At 37.2% G+C, this 19,129-nt stretch overlaps 3 protein-coding genes across 5 annotated transcripts; 1 reads left to right on the top strand and 2 right to left on the bottom strand.

Annotated features, from left to right (window-relative positions):
* The first annotated feature begins 937 nt into the window (after nucleotides 1–937).
* On the top strand, nucleotides 938–10,933 carry pdlim3b (PDZ and LIM domain 3b). 3 transcript variants are annotated; one of them, XM_060885020.1, is made up of 8 exons: nucleotides 938–1,259; nucleotides 5,007–5,158; nucleotides 5,477–5,561; nucleotides 8,183–8,250; nucleotides 8,533–8,724; nucleotides 8,957–9,084; nucleotides 9,529–9,640; nucleotides 9,804–10,933. In XM_060885020.1, exons 1-8 carry the CDS (start codon nucleotides 1,167–1,169, stop codon nucleotides 9,991–9,993), a joined length of 1,020 nt encoding a protein of 339 aa, XP_060741003.1. In that variant the 5' UTR covers nucleotides 938–1,166; the 3' UTR covers nucleotides 9,994–10,933. The 3 variants fall into 3 exon arrangements, with proteins under 3 accessions (XP_060741003.1, XP_060741002.1, XP_060741001.1); XM_060885019.1 differs by lacking the exon at nucleotides 8,183–8,250 and adding an exon at nucleotides 7,582–7,769 and having other exon boundaries at nucleotides 940–1,259; XM_060885018.1 differs by lacking the exons at nucleotides 8,183–8,250; nucleotides 8,533–8,724 and adding an exon at nucleotides 7,582–7,769 and having other exon boundaries at nucleotides 946–1,259.
* Nucleotides 10,934–11,026: 93 nt separating this feature from the next.
* cfap96 (cilia and flagella associated protein 96) lies at nucleotides 11,027–14,249 on the bottom strand. Its single transcript, XM_060885021.1, has 8 exons — nucleotides 14,095–14,249; nucleotides 13,837–13,934; nucleotides 13,433–13,652; nucleotides 12,614–12,751; nucleotides 12,169–12,244; nucleotides 11,879–12,061; nucleotides 11,608–11,786; nucleotides 11,027–11,347 (listed from the first exon to the last, which is right to left on the bottom strand). The coding sequence occupies exons 2-8, from the start codon at nucleotides 13,928–13,930 to the stop codon at nucleotides 11,296–11,298; spliced, it is 942 nt and encodes a 313-aa protein (XP_060741004.1). The 5' UTR covers nucleotides 13,931–13,934; nucleotides 14,095–14,249; the 3' UTR covers nucleotides 11,027–11,295.
* Nucleotides 14,250–15,779: 1,530 nt separating this feature from the next.
* On the bottom strand, nucleotides 15,780–18,141 carry tstd1 (thiosulfate sulfurtransferase like domain containing 1). The gene is made up of 4 exons (XM_060885023.1): nucleotides 18,030–18,141; nucleotides 16,866–16,991; nucleotides 16,506–16,668; nucleotides 15,780–16,360 (listed from the first exon to the last, which is right to left on the bottom strand). Exons 1-4 carry the CDS (start codon nucleotides 18,040–18,042, stop codon nucleotides 16,306–16,308), a joined length of 357 nt encoding a protein of 118 aa, XP_060741006.1. The 5' UTR covers nucleotides 18,043–18,141; the 3' UTR covers nucleotides 15,780–16,305.
* Nucleotides 18,142–19,129: the final 988 nt, after the last annotated feature.

Below are 19,129 nucleotides of genomic sequence, written 5' to 3'. Positions count from 1 at the left end.
TGCAAAAACATACTTATCAGGGAAATAAAACATTTTTATCCTAGATCAGCATTGACCTTCATCATAGAGAAAAAACACTTATTCACTACTGCAGTCTGAGGCTCAACCAAATAAGGAGTTGTTCAAGTCTGAAACACAATCAAGAAGATCTCTATTCATAAAACTGAACAGACACCCTTAAAAGCTTCATACGCAGTAAAGATGGCCCTCTCTTGTCATAAAGTACAGCGTGACTGTTGACTGATTTGATGAGCATGTAATAAATCAGCTAGTTTTCCATGGATAATATCATTCAAACAGATTATACACACAAGGATGACTTAAGATGAATGGCGAGTTCAAACTCTTATGTGGTTTCTTTAGGAGGTAAACCACATGTAACATCATGCAGGTATGATGAATAGGTAGAAATGTCAGCATTGCTCTCAGGTGCCATGTGATACCTGCAGACTGTTACTGTGGCATGCAGCCTTTGAAAGATGAGCTCATGCTTCACTCCAGGTGATCCATCGTTTGCCAGTTCTGAACCCGAATCAGTGTCAGAGCAGTTGTATGTTCGTCTGCTGAAAGCCAGTGGTTTCCTCATTTTTGACACCTTCAAGCTTGCAGTGAACAGCTGGGGTGGCAGGCTAATGCTTTGCTTGATCTTCTCTGTAGGCCAAATCTCTGACTCATGCCATATCTTTGATATGGTGAGTGATGCATGAGTGATGTTCCTGTCAGTTCTACACAGATGTCTGACTGAGAGAGAGAGAGGAGAGAACTCTAGAGTAGACACTAGAGTAGACACTAGAGTGTCATATAGTAGTGTGAGAGAAAGAGTAGAAGTGTGAGTAGCAAGATAAATTGGGAGAGAGAGAGAGAGAGAGAGAGAGAGAGAGAGAGAGAAGGAGAGAGAACATGCTGTAGTGCACTACCTCAGACCTTCAGTTTGCTGCATGATCTCACTGTGAGAGGTGGGGCGTCCTGGTATCCACCTCACACCGACTGACACACACACATAAAAGGGATTCAGGCACAGGCACTGACTGCCAATCAGTGTTGGTGTGTCTAGATACAGAGAAACAGCTGATTCTTGCAGTTGTGCAGCTGCTTCTCCTTGGGTAAAAAAGCGAAAGACAAGAACAAAAAGAGGAGCGAGAGAACAAGCAGAACAAAGTAGAGACATGCCGCAGAACGTGCTACTACAAGGGCCTGCCCCATGGGGATTTCGACTGTGTGGTGGCAAAGATTTCAACCAACCTCTAACCATCACCAGGGTGAGTGATAATAAGCGGACACTTTGCTACAGTCTGGGCTTCATCACACACTCCAGCAGGGGTTGAGAGGCTTACAGAGATAGGAATGCCTTAGATGTGCTGGGCTGCAGAGGCACAGGCAGGAGAAACCAGTGGGTTAAACTGAAAAACAATACAGCTTTTCTCTTTAAGTCCTGGACGTGACACAGCTGAGATGTGTGAAGCCAAAGAGCTGGAAAACATATGGAGAACATAGATCTGAGCCACATGAAGTGTGACTGTATATGTTTATGTAGAGCAGTGTATATATTTTGCAATTTTTGATATCATACAGACCATTTACTTTAAAGTGATATCTGTGACATTGCAATGGTCCACATTAGGGGAGTGAGAATATAAAGTATGGTGATATAAGAAAATCTAAAAGAGTTATAGAGTATAGTGTCAATAAAAATGTCATAAAGTGTATGCAAGAGTAGCTTACATTAAAAAAAACACACTCCATCTTAAAATCTAGCAGCAGTTTCATCAGAAAACTATTTGAATAAATGGACAGCAGGGTTGTCAATTAATGCCATCCTCTTTAAGTTAAAACAACCCACTTTTAAAATGTTTTTATACCATCAATGTTTAACATACGCAATGTTGAACCCATGCTGCTTAGATTTCAGATGATGAATCAGTCACTCATGCCTCCACTTTTCATGAATATAAACTTTTCTGGCTGGTTTTCATAACATTCATTACCCTGGAAAAGTGTGGATTGTCCACACTCATGGTACTACTAAATATAGTGGAGGACTATCTCTCTCTCTCTCTCTCTCTCTCTCTCTCTCTCTTGTGAAGACCTTCCACTGATATCAATTTAATATAGCTAATTAATTAATTAATAATTGCGCCTAAAATTAAACGTAACCCTATCTTTACCATCAGTTACCAAAAAGAAATTTTGGATAATGAAAACAAACAAACAAACAAACAAAAAAATAAATAAATAAATTCTCGACGGCCTCCACAAGGTCAAACTGTCGGGAATTCCTGTCCTGTTCTTGAGGGAATATTTGGACCCTGCTGAAAAATAAAATCATGCCCCCCTCACACACCCAAACACACACACCCAAACACACTCACACAGACAAACACACTCACACACTCACACACACACAAACATACACACAAAAACTGTCTCCAGAGTGCTTCTCCACACCTGTTGCTTAGTGATTTGTTAATCCCTCAAACCCACAGCCCCCTAACCATCTGCTAAAGGAAATCCCTGAAAGGTGAAAGGTTAACTAAGGGAAGTAGATACAGTTACTCTAACGTCATCCTGTTCGTACATTGAGGAATTTCGAGTTTTTCCTGAGTAACTCCTTGCAGCTGTGAATATGTATAAGTGACTGCTGCTGTCATACCGTCTGTCTGCAGTTGAAATACAGTTGCTGTTACTCACTGTGGGTTAGTCACATGTTACATTGACATCAGTGTAGTGTAATGTATCGATTAATTCTGTGTAATATTGCAATGACATAATGTACATGCAATAAGGTGTGAAATCTGCTATATAAACCTAATAAACTATTTTACTTAGTGGTATGAACAGCAAATCTTTATTTTTGTTTTAACATTATTATTTTTTAGCATCACTAAACTGTTTCCTTATTTCTAGTATCAGACAGGTGCTGACTTACCACATCAAATGATCACATTTGTGTAGATCTATAACACTTTTTTGAGGCTGTGTAACCCTGTGTTCATGATAATAGAGCTTTATGTTTGACAATAACTGTAGTGGTATACATTCATAATTTGTAACATAATCGTTGCATAGTTCAGATTCATTCTATTAAAACTCTCATCTCATGTGACAGCTGGTGATTTTTATACCTCCTACACAATGCACCATTCATAGGCTTTGATGGCCTAACAGTGTATAAAGACTGCATAATGAATAGTATAATGAAAAGTGACTGAGGCAGCATGAGACCTGGTTTTCATTCATTCAACTTTGTCCAAGTTTAGTTGAATTCCATTGCACTTGAAATATGGCTAGGGAATACTAATTATATGACTGTGATTAAATCATAAATGATAAACCCAGAACAGTGGCTTCATTTTATAAATTGTGTATGAAAATACTGAAAAAACAGCAACAGGTAAGCATAAGATTCTATTATGCAATAGAATAATAGAGTATGTGGTTAGTTAGACAGATGCTTTTAGCAGACAGAATTCTTTCAGTCTTATGCTTTTCCTTGCAGTATTTACTGACAGTCAAGTGGAAGATAGATTCAAAGAAAACAGTATTCATAAGGACTATGAGAGTTAACAGTGAGTCATAACTGTAAGAAGCTGACGTAACATGATCACAAATATAATGTGTCTAATTGACATAACTGTGCTGCTTCTTTCAACAAAAAACCCAAAAAAGAAAACGGAGTGGTTTTTAACACATGCTTTTGTGTTGACATCATGGAAACCTTCAACTTTGCGTAGGCAGCAACCTTACTTTAGCTTTCTTGTTATATCAACCTACATAAATACAAGAAATAATGTGCGAGAAAAGAAAAGGAAAGGAAAATGAAAAGAAAAGAAAAATTAAAAGAAAAGAAAAGAAAAGCGTATGACAACCATGAGTCCACGACAAATTCCTTCTCCCTTTTCATGCTGTAATATCAAGTGCCAGCTCATCTGTCATGATGACATAGTTTAAAATGTTGCATGCTCTTAGTCTGGACCAAGATGTCTATTTGTTATGTTGTATTTCTTACATTGTTTAAGTCTGAAGTCTGACCCCAGACAACAGGTGCTCTGTACAAACAAAAAGGTCCTTTGTGTTTGTCTATGGTATTTACAGTGCTTGATTGCAGCTGCTCTATATCCTCATTTGCATCTGAGAAATCTGTGTTGGTCATTTGTTAAAGCGGTGCCATGGGATCGAGCTTATTTTCGTTGTTTGTTCTAAAGTGATGTTGATGCACATTTTTAGAGCAAATATCTTCACCTTCAGCCATCGCAATAGTACCAGGTGTTTGCAATAAAGTGTTTAACAATGCCGCATTCACAGTCAACATCCCACCTTCAATACAGCAAATACAGCTTGGCTTATAAAAGCCCGCCTCATCAAAATCTCTGGTCTGGTGAGCAGATGATGATAGCCCAGTTTTATGCGATGCTATCTTCAGCTAATAAATCAAGAGATCAAAATAAAAACCTCAAAAATGTTTCAGACATTAACACCAACAACGAGAAACCAAACCCTCTGGTCTTCATTAGTTGCCAAGACATGATTTAAATCCCTCTGGGGAGAGGCACAGTGCTGAAAGATGATAGGGAGTAGGACCTTATCAATCCAGATTAGTCATAGCCTCAGGTAGAAGACCAACACATCAGACAAATGAGATAAATGTCTGCAGGGGAAGAAAAATACCTGGGAAATGAGCTGGTCAGGGATAAGAAGAGTGAAGGATGAGACAAGTAAGGAATGATGTCAGGATCCATTAATGAAGCAGAGACAGATCTGCTAGAGTGCAGTGAATGCCACAGAGGTTAGATCAGCGAGCCACCAATGGGTCGAGCTGCGGGTGATACTACACTTCAATTGACACATGCACTTCACTATTTATAGACGACTTTCTGCATAGAAGAGTCAAGTGATAACTATAAAATATAATTCTGTTCATGAGTTCTTTCTCTTAGGATTTTTCCAAGAATCTTACCTCGTGGTGCGGCTTTACAATGTTTAAGTACACCATTAAACACTGTTTTTAGGTGACTCCTGGCAGTAAGGCCTCACAGGTCAACCTGTGCCCAGGAGATGTCATCCTGGCTATTGAAGGAGTCCCAACAGAGGGAATGACTCACGCTGAGGCCCAAAACAAGATAAAAGACACCAGTAATCAGCTCAGCCTCAAAATAGAGAGGTGAGAATAATAACAGCATTAATTCTTTTCACTTTGATTCACAGCTAAACTACAGGTTTGTATCAGGTTACAATCTGTACCTTTCCTGTCATTATTTTACACTTGTTTTATTGGATCATGTACTAAATCGTACCAAAAGTGAGAAAAGATGAGCATGGCTGATGATTGATTGCACAACCAGTGCTTGTTAGATATAATAAAGCCCTTGTTGCCCTTTCGATGTTTGCCGATAGAGGTTAGAGCCTGGATGCAATTCATCTCCTTACTTAACTTCTTACAAATAGATCTTATCAGTTCACTGTACTGTATGTCTTACAGGCCTGAAACCAAACTCTGGTCACCACAAGTCATGGAGGAAGGCAAAGCACACCCATTCAAAGTCAACCTGGAAGCAGAGCAACAAGTAATATTAACAAGGAAAGCAGCATAGAGCCATATGTGCAACCATGCCTTTCTGCTTTCACCTGTAACACACAGGCTTCTCTGAGTATTTCCTTTTGAATGTTTAAGTTCATAAGAAATATGAAAGAGTTTGATTGCCATTACTCTTATTGCTCTAGTTTATTTGATGTATTGGAGTGTTTGTTGATTTACAAGCAATGTAGTCTTACTCTTTGCTAAGAGAACCCACAAAATTTTTTTAAGTGCCTGGATATTTATTTCAGAGACATCTTCTAGACAGATCCAGACTTGTGCTGTGCATGCATGCTTTTTCTATCAATTTCATTTTATAACCACTAATTTTCTCTAATTTCCACTTTTATCACCTCAAAGCAAAAACCTTAAAAAGACTCCCCCCATCATTTTGTCATATCCCCTTCAATTTGTTTGGAAATTGTTTCATTACTAAATCATAGATTAGAAACTGGTGAAAAAAATGAGACTTTTTAAAGGGAACAGTATGTCTTCTGGGCTGTCAAAACTGCACCAGCATGATTGCCCACCTCAGACTAATGGAATCCAGACACAGAGCATTGTGTATTGTTAGCAGCATATAAAACCAACATGGACCACACAAAATATTTAGAATTCCAGTCTAGTTTAAAACTATGGCTAATTTCATTTTAAATGACAGTCATGGGTAAATGAAAGCGGTAGACAGTACAGAGGCCTGTAAATCACATTCTGCAGCTCATGAGTTGTACTTTATATCTCTGAGCATTAATGTTCTGCCCTTTTGAATGAATCTGCTACGATGCCGATTCCTGAAAAGGACAAATGTCTAAAATGCTACTTTCCATTTGTAAACAGTCCTTATTTTCAAATTGTTTGGAGATAGCCAATTAACCCTCTCTAGATTAATAAGCAATAATTGCTTTTCAGAGGTCATGGCTCATGTCTTTACATAACACATATATAAGAGATCCAAAAATTGTCTTTTTTTATAGAGGGAGATGCAATTCCTGATAAAGAAATCTTCTACATTTCATTAACAATATTTGTCTTCTGGATCTTTTAATAATTGCAGAAATTGGAAGAGTATTTTTCTCCACCTGCTTTCTGAATGATGTTTTGTTGTTGCTGTTGTTGTCACCTGAGATTCTTAGTTTTTTTTATAGACATAGCTGAGGACCACACAATGTTATTTATTTAAATATTTTAAATAAAATTATAGAATTGAAAAATATAGAATCCTGCTGTTGCATTGTTCACCAGGACAGTTTGTAGTCTATGAGCTTTTGCTGTTACTGTTCCCACTAATCAGAGAAAAAACAGATGAACCATTTATTAGGTATTAATAATCTAAACTTCACTAACAATGTCATTTTTTTTTTTTTTTATAAAATATGGATAGTATATAATTCAAATAATTAAATAGGACTGAATAAATATGATTTATTTATACTAAAACTAAATAAGAAACATCCACATTGATTCAGTGATTATGCACCATGCATCATTACTAAGACACAAATGGTGGATAGAATGTGTTTACTCTTATTTAAAAAGGGAATAAGAGGCAGGATGGTACAGTGTGTAACACAGTCTGTGCTAACTTAAACTAATTTATACTGTAGTTCCAGTTTCTCATAAGCTAGTGGGTAAAGTGGACATGTTAAATTGTCTGTAGATGTTAATAAGTGTGTGAATGTGTTTATACTGCCATGTGAATGGCCCATTGGTTTCAGACCCACCATGACCATAAATGAATGAATGAATGAATGAATGAATGAATGAATGAATGAATGAATAAGATATGTGTGAGCAGAATGAATATCTTGCAGTGAAAGAAATATTAATTTTGATGTATTTGTTATTCTACATCATTCTGTAAAGTAGATTAAAAAGCAACAGATAATCATGAATATCAGCAAAGATTTAAACTTGTAAAAGGAAACTGTTATGTTGTGATTTTGCCTCAAAAAACGTACAGTCGGTGTAATGCTTCAGCATGCAGTGTGTGTATGTGTCCAAACGTACAGGGGTTTAAGCCAGTAGGCACAGGCCATAACAGAAGAGCACAGCCGTTTGTGGCTGCTGCCAACCTGGATGACAAAAGGCAGGTGGTGAGCTCTTCTTACAACAGTCCCATAGGCCTCTACTCTAAGGGCAACATCCAGGATGCCCTGCATGGACAAATCTGTGGCTTGGTGCATGACAGGCCCAATGGGTGAGTGACAGTCTGACGATCTAGAAAAGCTATAGAACCTCACTAGTCTGTCTTCATCCTGGATTAACCTGCTTGAACTCTAACACGTGTGTTATAACATATCTTCTATTGGGCCAGAAGTTGTCCTAGGTCCTTCTAGATAGCTGAGGACCACCCAATCCAGGTTTACAGCAAATAATCTATTCAAGGTGTTGCAAATTTATGCTTTTTGGATTGGAGAGAGAAAAATAAATAAAGGAAGTGAATTTCATACAAAGGTATAGTTCTGGTTTACTCAGTTAGGTTTAACTGAGTTGGCTTAGTCCAGATGTCTTTAGGTAAGAAATGTCAGACCTAAGAGGACTTCTGCTCTCTTTCTGTCAACCACTAACTGGCTCTCTAAACTCTCCTTCCTCCCTTCTTATGTCTTGCAGGACCTTGGCTATTTTGAACACAAGTTTAATGTCAGGCCAAAGCCCTTCACACTTGGGGGTCAAAGCAGGTTATTAGACTATTATTATATTTATTCACCTGTTTCTGTAATAAGAAACAACATAAAATTTAAATATTTGGTGCAACTGTAATCCAACTCAATTTGTCAAATTCAGACTCTGTATATATTTGAACAAAATATTTTCCTGTAGAAGTTAAAGCCTTCATTTAGACCTCTCTAATCTTCTTTTTTCATTATCTCCTCTGCTTTTGGTCCTTCTCCTTCTGCTGCTCTTTGCTGTCCCTTTGACCAACACCATTTCCAACTGGGCTTTCTATAACCTGACTTCAGAGATAACACATCTCAGAGGGTGACACCGAATGTAGTTCAGGGGACTGCACCAGTTACTAATCGCAGTCAGATTGAAGGCCTGGCTCGTTCCACTCAGTATAACTCCCCCATTAACCTGTACTCAGATCCCAGTCTATCAGAAGCTCTACACCACACTCAGTTATCTGCTGTAGCTAATAAACCAGCAACCAGGTAACCCATGCTTGGTTACACTTTTCATTACATCAGCTTAACCAACTTACACATCAACAATAAACACCATATTGATATATTCTATGCAGTTTTGTACTCTAATGATGTGTCTTGGGACGCTAACATGCCTGTACTTAGTAGTGTTTAGGTAACTGTTTACATATTATTGATGTCCCTTATACTGCAAATGTCTCTACCTGAAGTATACGTATTCTTCTGTTTTTGTTCTCAGTGGAAAACCCCTGACATCCATTGAGGACTCTGATGTGTACCGAATGTTGCAGGAGGATCATGAAACTCCTCATGAGCCTCGCCAGTCTGGCTCCTTCAAGGCCCTGCAGGGCTACATAGAGAGTGACGGTCAGTAACTAGCATGTATGAATGATGCAAAATGTGGCATCTATAATCTCTTGTTGCTTTTTCATCTGTTGTGTACATTGCTGCATCACAGCTCCAGGGTTCCTGGTTCAATCCTGGGCTTGGGTGACTACCAATGTTCAGTAGGGCTTTGCATGTTCTCCGTATGTCTGTGTTGGTAGGTGGATTGGTTACTCTAAATCACGTGTAAATGTGAATGAGTCTGCCTCGTGCCCTTCGATGGACTTGTGTCCCATGTGTGGTGAATTGATCTCACTTGCCCAGTGTTCAAGACCCTCTGTGATCCTTACTAGGATACAGTGGTTACTGAAGATGAATGATATAAATAAATGAAATAAAAGTGGTGCATCACCTGAGTGTGTCAGAGATTGTCATATTATAAAAGACACATAAGATCACATCATTCTTACTGAAACTTTTTAACAGGTACAAAGCCATTGGTAACCAGAAGTGTCAAAGCTCCATTAACAAAGCCCCAAGGAGCTTCGGGAACGCTACAGAAACTTCCACTGTGTGACAAATGTGGCAATGGCATTGTGTGAGTTCAGCCTCAAATATTCCAGTATGATTCTAACCTATTAGTTGAAAGGCTCTGTATAACCTCCAAACTCTCCATAGTACACCATGCTTTTGAGATGTACTGTAGTTGTAAGCTGAGATGTAATTTCTAACATAAACTCAAACGTATGGCTGTTTGACAGGGGTACAGTGGTCAAAGCCCGGGACAAGTTCCGCCACCCGGCGTGCTTTGTGTGCTCTGACTGTGGCATGAACCTGAAGCAGAAAGGATACTTCTTTGTGGAGGGACAGCTGTATTGTGAGACTCATGCTCGACTCCGGATGAGACCTCCAGAGGGACATGATCTGGTCACCGTGTTCCCTAATGCTTAAAAGACACTACAGGCTCCAGTCCTCACTGCCTATTGACACTGCAACCTATTGAAGCATGTAGATATGTGATTGTTGCTTGTTGAACCCTGGTCTGGCATGTATGCTCTAGGGGAAATATTTACATTTTGTTATTAGACGAGTTCTCTTTAACATATAAGAGAATACTTGCTTGACAGATTCAGTGCCTCGGTTAGGTGCCCAATGAAAAACAGCAAGAGATCCAATGTACTGTCATTTTTGCAGTGCTGTTATGATGGAACAGCAAAACTGCTTCTTTCAGGTGTAACATTTAGATTTTTTTAAAATGATGTAATTTGTTCAAAAATCGGATTTCATACAAATTCAATTCTTATTTATTTGTTCCAGAATTTTTTTAAACATAACTTTTTTTAACTACTATTTATTAACATTAACATTAATACATGAATGTAATTGCCAATGTAAGAAAAACGAAACCTGACAATGTCTTCAAAAACCAGAGTTAAAGAAGTTTGATATTTGAAAATGGATGCTGAGTAGCCATATAACTGTTTAATAATTAACCAACAGTGTTAGTGAAATGTTTTGTGAACAGAAGACAGATGTTTTGTGAACAGGAGAGTTGGGAGATTGTTTGATATATAGCAATGTCCTCTCACACTCTATCTGCATCACCATTTAATAAATGATTTCAGATGAGACAGATCCTGCACCACATCTGCTATTTTCTCAATTATTACTATTTTATATTAAAGATGTTGAGATTTGTTTCACCACTTATTTAAAAATAAGTATACTGAGCAGATTTCATTGCAAACCTAGATGAATTGTTCTTTATATAACTGGAGGTGGCCAGCCCTCAAATGGGATATTTAGCTACTAGACTTTCTGCACTATGTAGCTTTGTCCAGGCGGTGGCAGTATTTGTATGTTCTAATTAAAATCACAAAACTTTTACAAACTAGTTCATCTGGCTGTTTTTATTATACGATTGATGAAAACACTGATGAGCATGTGACAAATTTAGACAAGGCAGGCAATATTACACTCAGTCTGCAATCGGACCGCAGTGAGATCGGTTGCCTTGCCCTGCTTTGTTGCACCCTCTTTTAAACTGACAACATACTTCAGAATATAATCATGATGAGAAGACAAGATGACAGGTACTGAAGACAAGTTGACAGATTTTTTTGCATCCGCAGCTACAAAAGCATTCTAGTCTGGCATTAATGAAATTATATGTGCATTAGTATTTTTCCAGAAACAGAAATTATATTCAGATACCAATAATGTCATTAAATGGCTTATGTCTGTCATTGCCACTTAATGAGCCATTACAGACGGGACTTGATTGTAGTTGGTGGAGTTCACAAACCTGCGAAACAGAGTAGTGAAATTGTCTATAGTTTATGATTCTGCCTTGGCTGACATTCTGCAAAGAACATACTAGATTAGGAGCCAGTTTTACAGAATGCAGTGGTGTAAACACTCAGTCTTCCTAACAATGCCTAAAAACTAGCCAAGTGTGATTTCCATACAAAAATAAATACATTTTTGTCAGGTTATTAAAATTTAATGCCATGGCTAAGCTCATTCTTATTCTGCAAATCATACCTGTTTTAGCAGGAGTCTTACCTGTTCACATTGAGAGAGATAATGCTCTTCACTGGAGTGCTTTTTGGGCCAGGTGATGGGTAGAAGATTTTCAAACCCTTATTTGCACTTACAGAATCTGACTTGGACTTCTTAATGATGTAGGGGTCTGTGGAATGGGACGGGTAAGGATCGAATGTTCCTGCTTTCATTCCTCCAGTCTAACAGGATGTGTAGAGAAAAGAAATTAATCCATCAGTAACCATTAAAAGAAATGTATTGGAGTTTGAGCCTTGCATATAGCATGTCTTACCCTTTTGCTGGGAGATGATGGTTTGAAAGGCACAGCAAAGTGCGTTTTTTTTTCCTCTGGCATGTTTGAAAGTGGCTGAGGTTTCTTAAGCTTGTAAGGATTGCTATCAAAACATTCCTGTGTATGATGGTTCAAACGAAATGGCCCCCCTTTCATCTTAGACCTGTGATCTGCCATTTCACGCTGGAAAACAGATTATCACTCTTTTATTCACAATGCAGAAGAATGGTGAACTGTTCTCAAAAAGCAACATTACAGTTAAAAAGAAAAAAGATTTCATTATTTTATACCTTTAGTAGCGCTTTCACTTGGTCATAAGGGTCAGAAGAATACAATTCCAATTTAGACAGTGTAACATCTGGAAAGCTATTGAACACACGGGAATATAACTCAGTCTCAGTTCCAGTTATGTCTGAATAGAAAGCACTTTCCTCAGGCTTTTACTGTAGTGGGATTAAAAATAGTTAAGCGAATGTCCCATGAGAGGAAATTCCCTAAGCAACAGCACTGAGCTTTAACTCTCAGTCTTTCATTCTAAATCACATCCATGCAGTTATGAGAAAGGTTGGATCAAAAATGGTCTGTGCTTGATATACCCTCAAGAGGAAAAATGTCATTGTAACAGTACATGGAATCAAGACAATATAAGCACACATAAGAACAAGGACCTTTCTTTATAGTGCACACACAGAAAAATAAAATCATGCCAGTAGGAATGACAAAGTCCTTACTGACCCATATCCACTTCCTTTCTTAGCTGGACTGGTGTATATGTTCTTGCCTGGAGATTTGTATGCCTTCTTGGGAATCTCCAGGGGACTCATAGCCTTTACAGGACCCCCGATTGTTCCATAGTAGCTGCCAATACCTGAGCTGCACAACATTAATAAACATAAATAACATATTTATGAAAACACAAAAATGCTAAATTGCAGAACAACTGTCTAATTAGAGCATGTTTTTTGGGAAAAAACTCACTATGTAGATTAAGATTCATTTGCACCAAAATGTATCTGACCACTCAAGAGTTTAATTCTTTTTGTTTTAAGTATTACGTGGTAGTGTGGTAGTATGAGAACATGGGCAAAATGTGGTTTGTCCTGATTAAGATCATGACGATAACTTGGCTGGAGCTCAGTATTTGGGCCAGACTCCAGAGCCGTGAGGCCCATGATGGAATGGAAATTCTGAGTGTTGGATCTTCTCAGTGAAAATGACCATTACATCACAGTTGGCTTCTGAAGACTCACATTCATGTCACTGTCATGAGTCTAACTGCTGCTTCGGGTAAACTTTTAATGAGTCTACCAACGTGAGGTAATATGCAGTAAAATGTGTAAGAGTCCCCTTTCTATCAACCAATGCCAAAGGTGGCTGCTAAAACATTTTTATCTAATGAAATGTCTCACGAAAATTGAAACGCAATGGGATCCTGAGGTTACTTCAGCCTAACAGCTACATTATCCATTCTGTCCTCCAATCACTATAAAAGCAAATTCAAATGTGCACTTCTGGAAAAGAAATTGGACAAATTAAAAAAAAAAAGTTTCTTACGATTTCTTTTCCCCACTGCTAGGTAAAAACGCATTTGTTAAGTTCTTCTTTGCCTGCTGAATCTGGTACTGCCTTTGGATTTTGAGATGGTCCGTCAATGCCTCATTCTCAAAGATCCGCTTGAACCGAGTGTCAAAGTAACCAGCCTGGAGTGCTGATTTCTTCTTTGAGCCACTGATCAACATCTGTTTATTTTTATATGCAGCTTCATTAATTGGACCTTTCAAGAAAAGATATAAGAGGAATTCAAAGTGTTCCTATAATAAATAAACAGGAGCTCAGGTTCAAGTTCAGGTTTAAGATTCTAAGAAATATCACCAGGTGAAATCATACACAGTTCCAGCAGCACTGATCAGCATGCGTGTTTTAACAGTGAGATTTAGTGTAATAGTATTTAGACCTACGATAAAGTAAAGGTCTGTATTTATCTCCTATAGAGATGTAACCCATTTCCTTGAAGAGCCCAACTCGCTCCATGTCAGACTTTACGCCAGGCATGTTTCTAAACACATATAAATAGAAATGAAACATATTAATACATAGTAGTTAAAGCTATTAAGCAGTAAAAATCCAATCACATATTCAATGGATAATTTACTTGAAATTTCTACTCCCAGTCTATCAAAAGGAACTAAAATGAATTAATTAGTTCATTAACCTACTTTTAATAGCCGCAAATCTTGTTTACTACGTTATATAACGTGTTGGTCGTCTGGATGAAGTTGTTGCATGTGTGTTTTCGTGGTTGTGGAGGTATTTGTGTACGTTAGTCTCCTTGGTACCGAGTGTAAGCTAACGCTAGCCATCACCTTGAGCTGAGGTGTCACACCGGTCAGCTACTGTTAGCACTTAGCAATGATGCTAACAGTGCTGTAGTTTAGTGTTTGATATTAATGTACTATTACAAGGCTTGTTGGAGCTAGTAGGAATTCTACAGCCACACTCATAACTTATAGGCTCATAACAGTTGTACATTAAACTCTAGTGTTTATAATCTTTATAAATGGACTCATCACACCACATCACAAATCTGGATATATACTCAAACTTTATTGAAAACCAGTAAACATGCACCGGGTGAACACGACTACATTGACCAAAAACACATGTAACGTTCAATGTAACATTAATATTGGCACACAGAAGTGTTTAGATTTGCTCTTGGTCAGTCCACCTGCTCTGATCAAGCGCACTAACGCTGTTCATGTCCTCCATGGTGACAGTGACCACCTGGGAAGAAAGATCACGTGACAAAAACACTACTTGCATTCACCAAATTAAATGCATTCAGATTATTCGGTTTGTTTCCTGTACATTTTGATGTTCAGGGTCGTGATAGTCGCAGATTTCCTCCGGGAAGACGGCGCGAATCAGCTGCTTCACTTCTCCAGGATAAACATATGTAGGTTTTTTCAGCTTCCCGCATCCAACACCGTGGTGCAGCTGACAGTGGAGCGGAAACACGTGTTTATTTAGGACACAAGCAGCGTTCTGGTGTTGGGCTACAGCCAAAGGTGCAAAGTTACAGGATTTCAAGTTTGAACTCCTAAAAACGTTTAAATAATTACATTAAATGCAATTTAATTAAATGCCCAGTCAGCCCTGTCCCCAAGGGTGGGCATTAGTGGGCAGTGCCCCCCAAATGACTCGACGTGCCCCCAATTGACTCATCATACGCCCCTGAACACATTTCACTTAACCATGCGGTAGATGCACTTTTAACTACTATTCTGAGAGACTGAATATAACTCAATGAAATTCAAATTGCATCCTTGGCCCAGCTCATTCACCTGGCATTTTATAAGCACCTCACACGCAAGCGTCTACACGAGTGGAAAGATTTCACTATTTTTTTTTATTTTTGCAATCTAGCATTGTTTTTATTATTGTTGTGCTGTTGGTTGATGAGGAGCTTTTGTGCCTTATATACTATTGATACGCTACTACTCAAGAAAGCCACTAGATGGCACTGTGTTCACTGTTATTTGAAGAATACTATGCAATGAGTAATAAAGAATATAACAATACAAAGGTTAAGAGAAAATAAACAGAGAAAATGATTGTCTTGTGTTTTGCTTAAATATTGAACGTGGTCTATTTTAATCATGATATATATATATATATATATATATATATATATATATATATATATATATATATATATATATATATATATATATATTCTTACTAATCTCCTCTGGATGAGGCGGTAAACTTTCCTCCGCCTGGCCGCGTCACTCTGCAGTCTGGACGCGGTGTGCAGTAACGGCGCCACCCAGAGGGGAACACTGTCCAGTGACCACACAACAACACAACAACACACAACATCACACACAACAAGCACAACTCGTGAAGGACTCAATGTTTAATTCATCTCCAAAACTCTACACAAACATATAAGGCAACAGTGATTTGTGACATAGTCATAGCGTGGTGTTACCTGTAAGAAGAACACAGAGCAAAGTAAAAGTCCATCTTTTTGTTGTCGGCCATCGTGACAATATAAATGAAGTCTATTTCTCACAAGGTACCATACAGCAGAGAAGTGCGCATGCGCAGACCATCAATAACGTGTTTTTTTTTTCTTGAATAAAAAATCTCTGATGATCTTAAACAGAATTTAAATAAATTTTACAGTCTGTAAAACGTTAATATTTATTCACATTCATTCATACAGTTCCTGAGATGTTCTAATTATTTATTATTTTATTTATATATGTTTATGTATAGTTTTATAGATAAATAGCTACATTATACAGTTTGTCTAAGCTAAAAATGGATTCCTATCTTGTGAGAGACACAAAGCTGTCACTAAAACTACTTAGATGTCCTAATAGACGTCCTGGACAGCTGTGCTGTGTACTGGAGCAGCATCATTTCCCTTCCTTCTCTGACCATTCCTTGTAACCTCCAGCATAATTCTTTGCACTGTAAAGATAACACACACACACACACACACACACAGCAACAAAGTAAAGAAGGGGATATAAAAAATTCCTCTGACCCGACCCCTGTTTCTATACACTGGCTATATCAGCTTCTTAACTAATAACACGTTTAATCTCAGTCATACTTGATGAAACCAAGGCTTCTGGCCTTCTCTGTAGCAGCTTCTCCACGTCGTCCCAATTGGCAGTGAAACACCAGATCACAGCTATCCAGCAGGGGCTTCGGGACACCAAATTTGTCTTGAAAAGTATGTTCATCAAGAGAGAATTCCCTTTCCACATCTTGTACTGCAAGACACAGTAAGTGTGACATTAATGACATGGAATAGTCATAAGTAATTAACAGAATAACATTTCACATTAATTGTTAAATTGAAAATCATAAGTGTTAATTATAAAGTTTAATATGCTTTTACCTTTCCTTTAATGAACTAAATACCGCAACGCTATTGTGCAGTATTATACGTTGTTGCTCTGTAACTCACCTGGGATATGGATGGAGCCTGGGATACATCCTCTGTCTACTTCATCTTTGGAGCGCACATCTACAAGCACAAGGTCTTTACTGCCTGCTTTGAGGGCTTTGAGATCACTGTAGGAGATTTCTTTATCTAGAAATGTATAATACAATCATTACATGCCAAGTCTTGCATAGCTGCAGTGGTTCTCATTGTGATTTTTTCTTTAATGTAGTTATAATGGTGGATACTAAAATTATATTTATAGAATATCTTTATTTAGAAAATATTTATTATTATTTTCTTAAAGTTATTCAACTTAAACTAAATGAGTTTAATCGAAACTTCAAAAACTCATTAACAAACAGGTTTATAAATAATGTATTAATAATTAGTTAATAATAAAAATAATAGTTTTGCCTGTTTATAGTTCAGTGATTATAAGCGCTATATAACTGGCTAATAAATAGGCAAAATATTATTGGCCACAAACAATTGGTATATTGTTGGATTACGTTTGTAAAATAAATCTTTATTACAATACACAGTTACGTGCACACCCTGTGTTTTTGATGTTTTTGTTTTGTCTAGCAGCCTGAAAAACAGGAAACACAGACTCTGTTATATACTATACAAAATACCCACAGGTTTTCACAAGGTCTCAGAAATGCTTGCGTTATATATCCAGTGGTTATAAATGGCTATTCCCCAGCTGATGTAACTTTAATGTGAGGAGTACATTATAATATAAATCAGTGCTTTCTCTACATCTATAAACCGCCTTCAGAAGCAGGGAAAAGTGCAAGTCATCATTTACTGACATCACTAATCTTCAGGGATCTCTTAGTGACAACAGGAAAAACAACTGATGAAAAACAACATAACTGCAGAATAAAATATCCAAAGAATATAAAAAACAGGGGTAAAAAAAACAACACAGGCCATGAAAGCTGCAACATTAATAAAATCAATAATGAATAATAAATATGAACCTGAACAGACCAAAGGATTGTCACCATTCTGAGGATAAATAAAGCTTTTATCTGCTGCTTTAATCACAAAACTGATATCAGAGCCCTGTAAAACTCAGTGCTAATGACATTTTGTTCACTTTACATAATAATTAAGCCTTATAAGTAATGCTTGTGCAGGTGAAAATAAAATGTATTTAAAGGTGTGTAATATACTTACCTGGATTTGCCATGTTGACCCTTCTACCTGCTCGACAGCCAGCAGATGAACGTTTATACTACTACACTTCCTCATTGTTGAATAAATATACGAGTGGGCGTGTCACAAACGGGCCGTCCAATAGCAAATGGCTTTAAATTAATATTCAGTACTTCATCCCATTACGTAGCTATGTATAAAATAAAAGTCCTGGACGACAGTTTAGATCTAAATAATGGAAAAAAGAAAAAGAAAAAAGAAAACAAACAAACAAACAAAAAATACAAACCAAAAAGTTTTAAAAATCTCAATTTCTAATGCATAAAATGGAGACAGGTCTTGAATATTATAAATGGCTCAATTTTTAAAAATGATCCGCAATTGAGTGCTTTTATAGTAGGCAATGTATAGAATTGTAGTGTGGGTACTGTGATAGAGTGGAATAGAGTGGAACTCTATAGAGTGGAACTAAAAAATATGTATGATCACGATCTAGCAATGTACTAATTTACATGGTATTTTATTTGATCTAATTTTATTTTTTAATATAAGGATATCACCTTGCTTTCGAAAGCGTTTACTTTCCCTCTTCAACAGCTTTATTTTTAATGTCTAGAAGGGGAAAATAATTTTACAGGACTGCTGGTTGTTGCACTATTATTTCATTTCAGATAAGTCTTCCCTAAAAACATGCTAGCTTGCCAAAGATATGGAGTATATATTTATACAATACATTATGTTTATGCCATATAGGCTGCTATTTGTGAACAAACAGTGTGCTGTCATTATGCTTAAAAATTTAAATGTGCAATAAGCTTAGATTCAAAAAGTTGTGGAATAAATATGATTATTATTATTATTATTATTATTATTATTATTATTATTATTGGAAAAATAAATGGATCTGAATAAAACTTGATCTACAGTAAAATTAATATTTATTCCACAACGTTTTGAATGAAACACCTAGGCATACATCACAATCAAATCTATTAATTAAGTAATTATATATTTATTAATTATAAAATAATAGATGAATATTAATTCATTCATTTCCCTGTTTGTTTTGGTTACAGCTCTCTCAACTGAACTAATAAGAGTTGGACTAATCCTTACATTTT

The sequence above is a fragment of the Tachysurus vachellii genome, chromosome 13 (genome assembly GCF_030014155.1).
Source record: "Tachysurus vachellii isolate PV-2020 chromosome 13, HZAU_Pvac_v1, whole genome shotgun sequence".
Taxonomy (NCBI): Eukaryota; Metazoa; Chordata; class Actinopteri; order Siluriformes; family Bagridae; genus Tachysurus; species Tachysurus vachellii.
The sequence above is the reverse complement of the archived record's forward strand: the minus strand, read 5'-3'. Positions and strand labels throughout refer to the sequence as shown.

Excerpts from the sequence above, each read along its gene's own strand:
- pdlim3b (XM_060885019.1), top strand. The coding sequence starts at position 1,167 with ATGCCGCAGAACGTGCTACTACAAGGGCCTGCCCCATGGGGATTTCGA. Across the intron at positions 5,562-7,581 it reads ACCTGGAAGCAGAGCAACAA|GGGTTTAAGCCAGTAGGCAC; the intron begins GTAATATTAACA and ends CCAAACGTACAG. Across the intron at positions 8,725-8,956 it reads GCTAATAAACCAGCAACCAG|TGGAAAACCCCTGACATCCA; the intron begins GTAACCCATGCT and ends TTTTGTTCTCAG.
- tstd1 (XM_060885023.1), bottom strand. Across the intron at positions 16,669-16,865 it reads AGGCTCCATCCATATCCCAG|TACAAGATGTGGAAAGGGAA; the intron begins GTGAGTTACAGA and ends TGTGTCTTGCAG. Across the intron at positions 16,361-16,505 it reads AGAAGCCTTGGTTTCATCAA|TGCAAAGAATTATGCTGGAG; the intron begins GTATGACTGAGA and ends TTATCTTTACAG.
- cfap96 (XM_060885021.1), bottom strand. The coding sequence starts at position 13,930 with ATGCCTGGCGTAAAGTCTGACATGGAGCGAGTTGGGCTCTTCAAGGAA. Across the intron at positions 13,653-13,836 it reads ATACAGACCTTTACTTTATC|GTCCAATTAATGAAGCTGCA; the intron begins GTAGGTCTAAAT and ends TTTTCTTGAAAG. Across the intron at positions 12,245-12,613 it reads AAGAAAGGAAGTGGATATGG|CTTTCCAGATGTTACACTGT; the intron begins GTCAGTAAGGAC and ends TGTGTTCAATAG.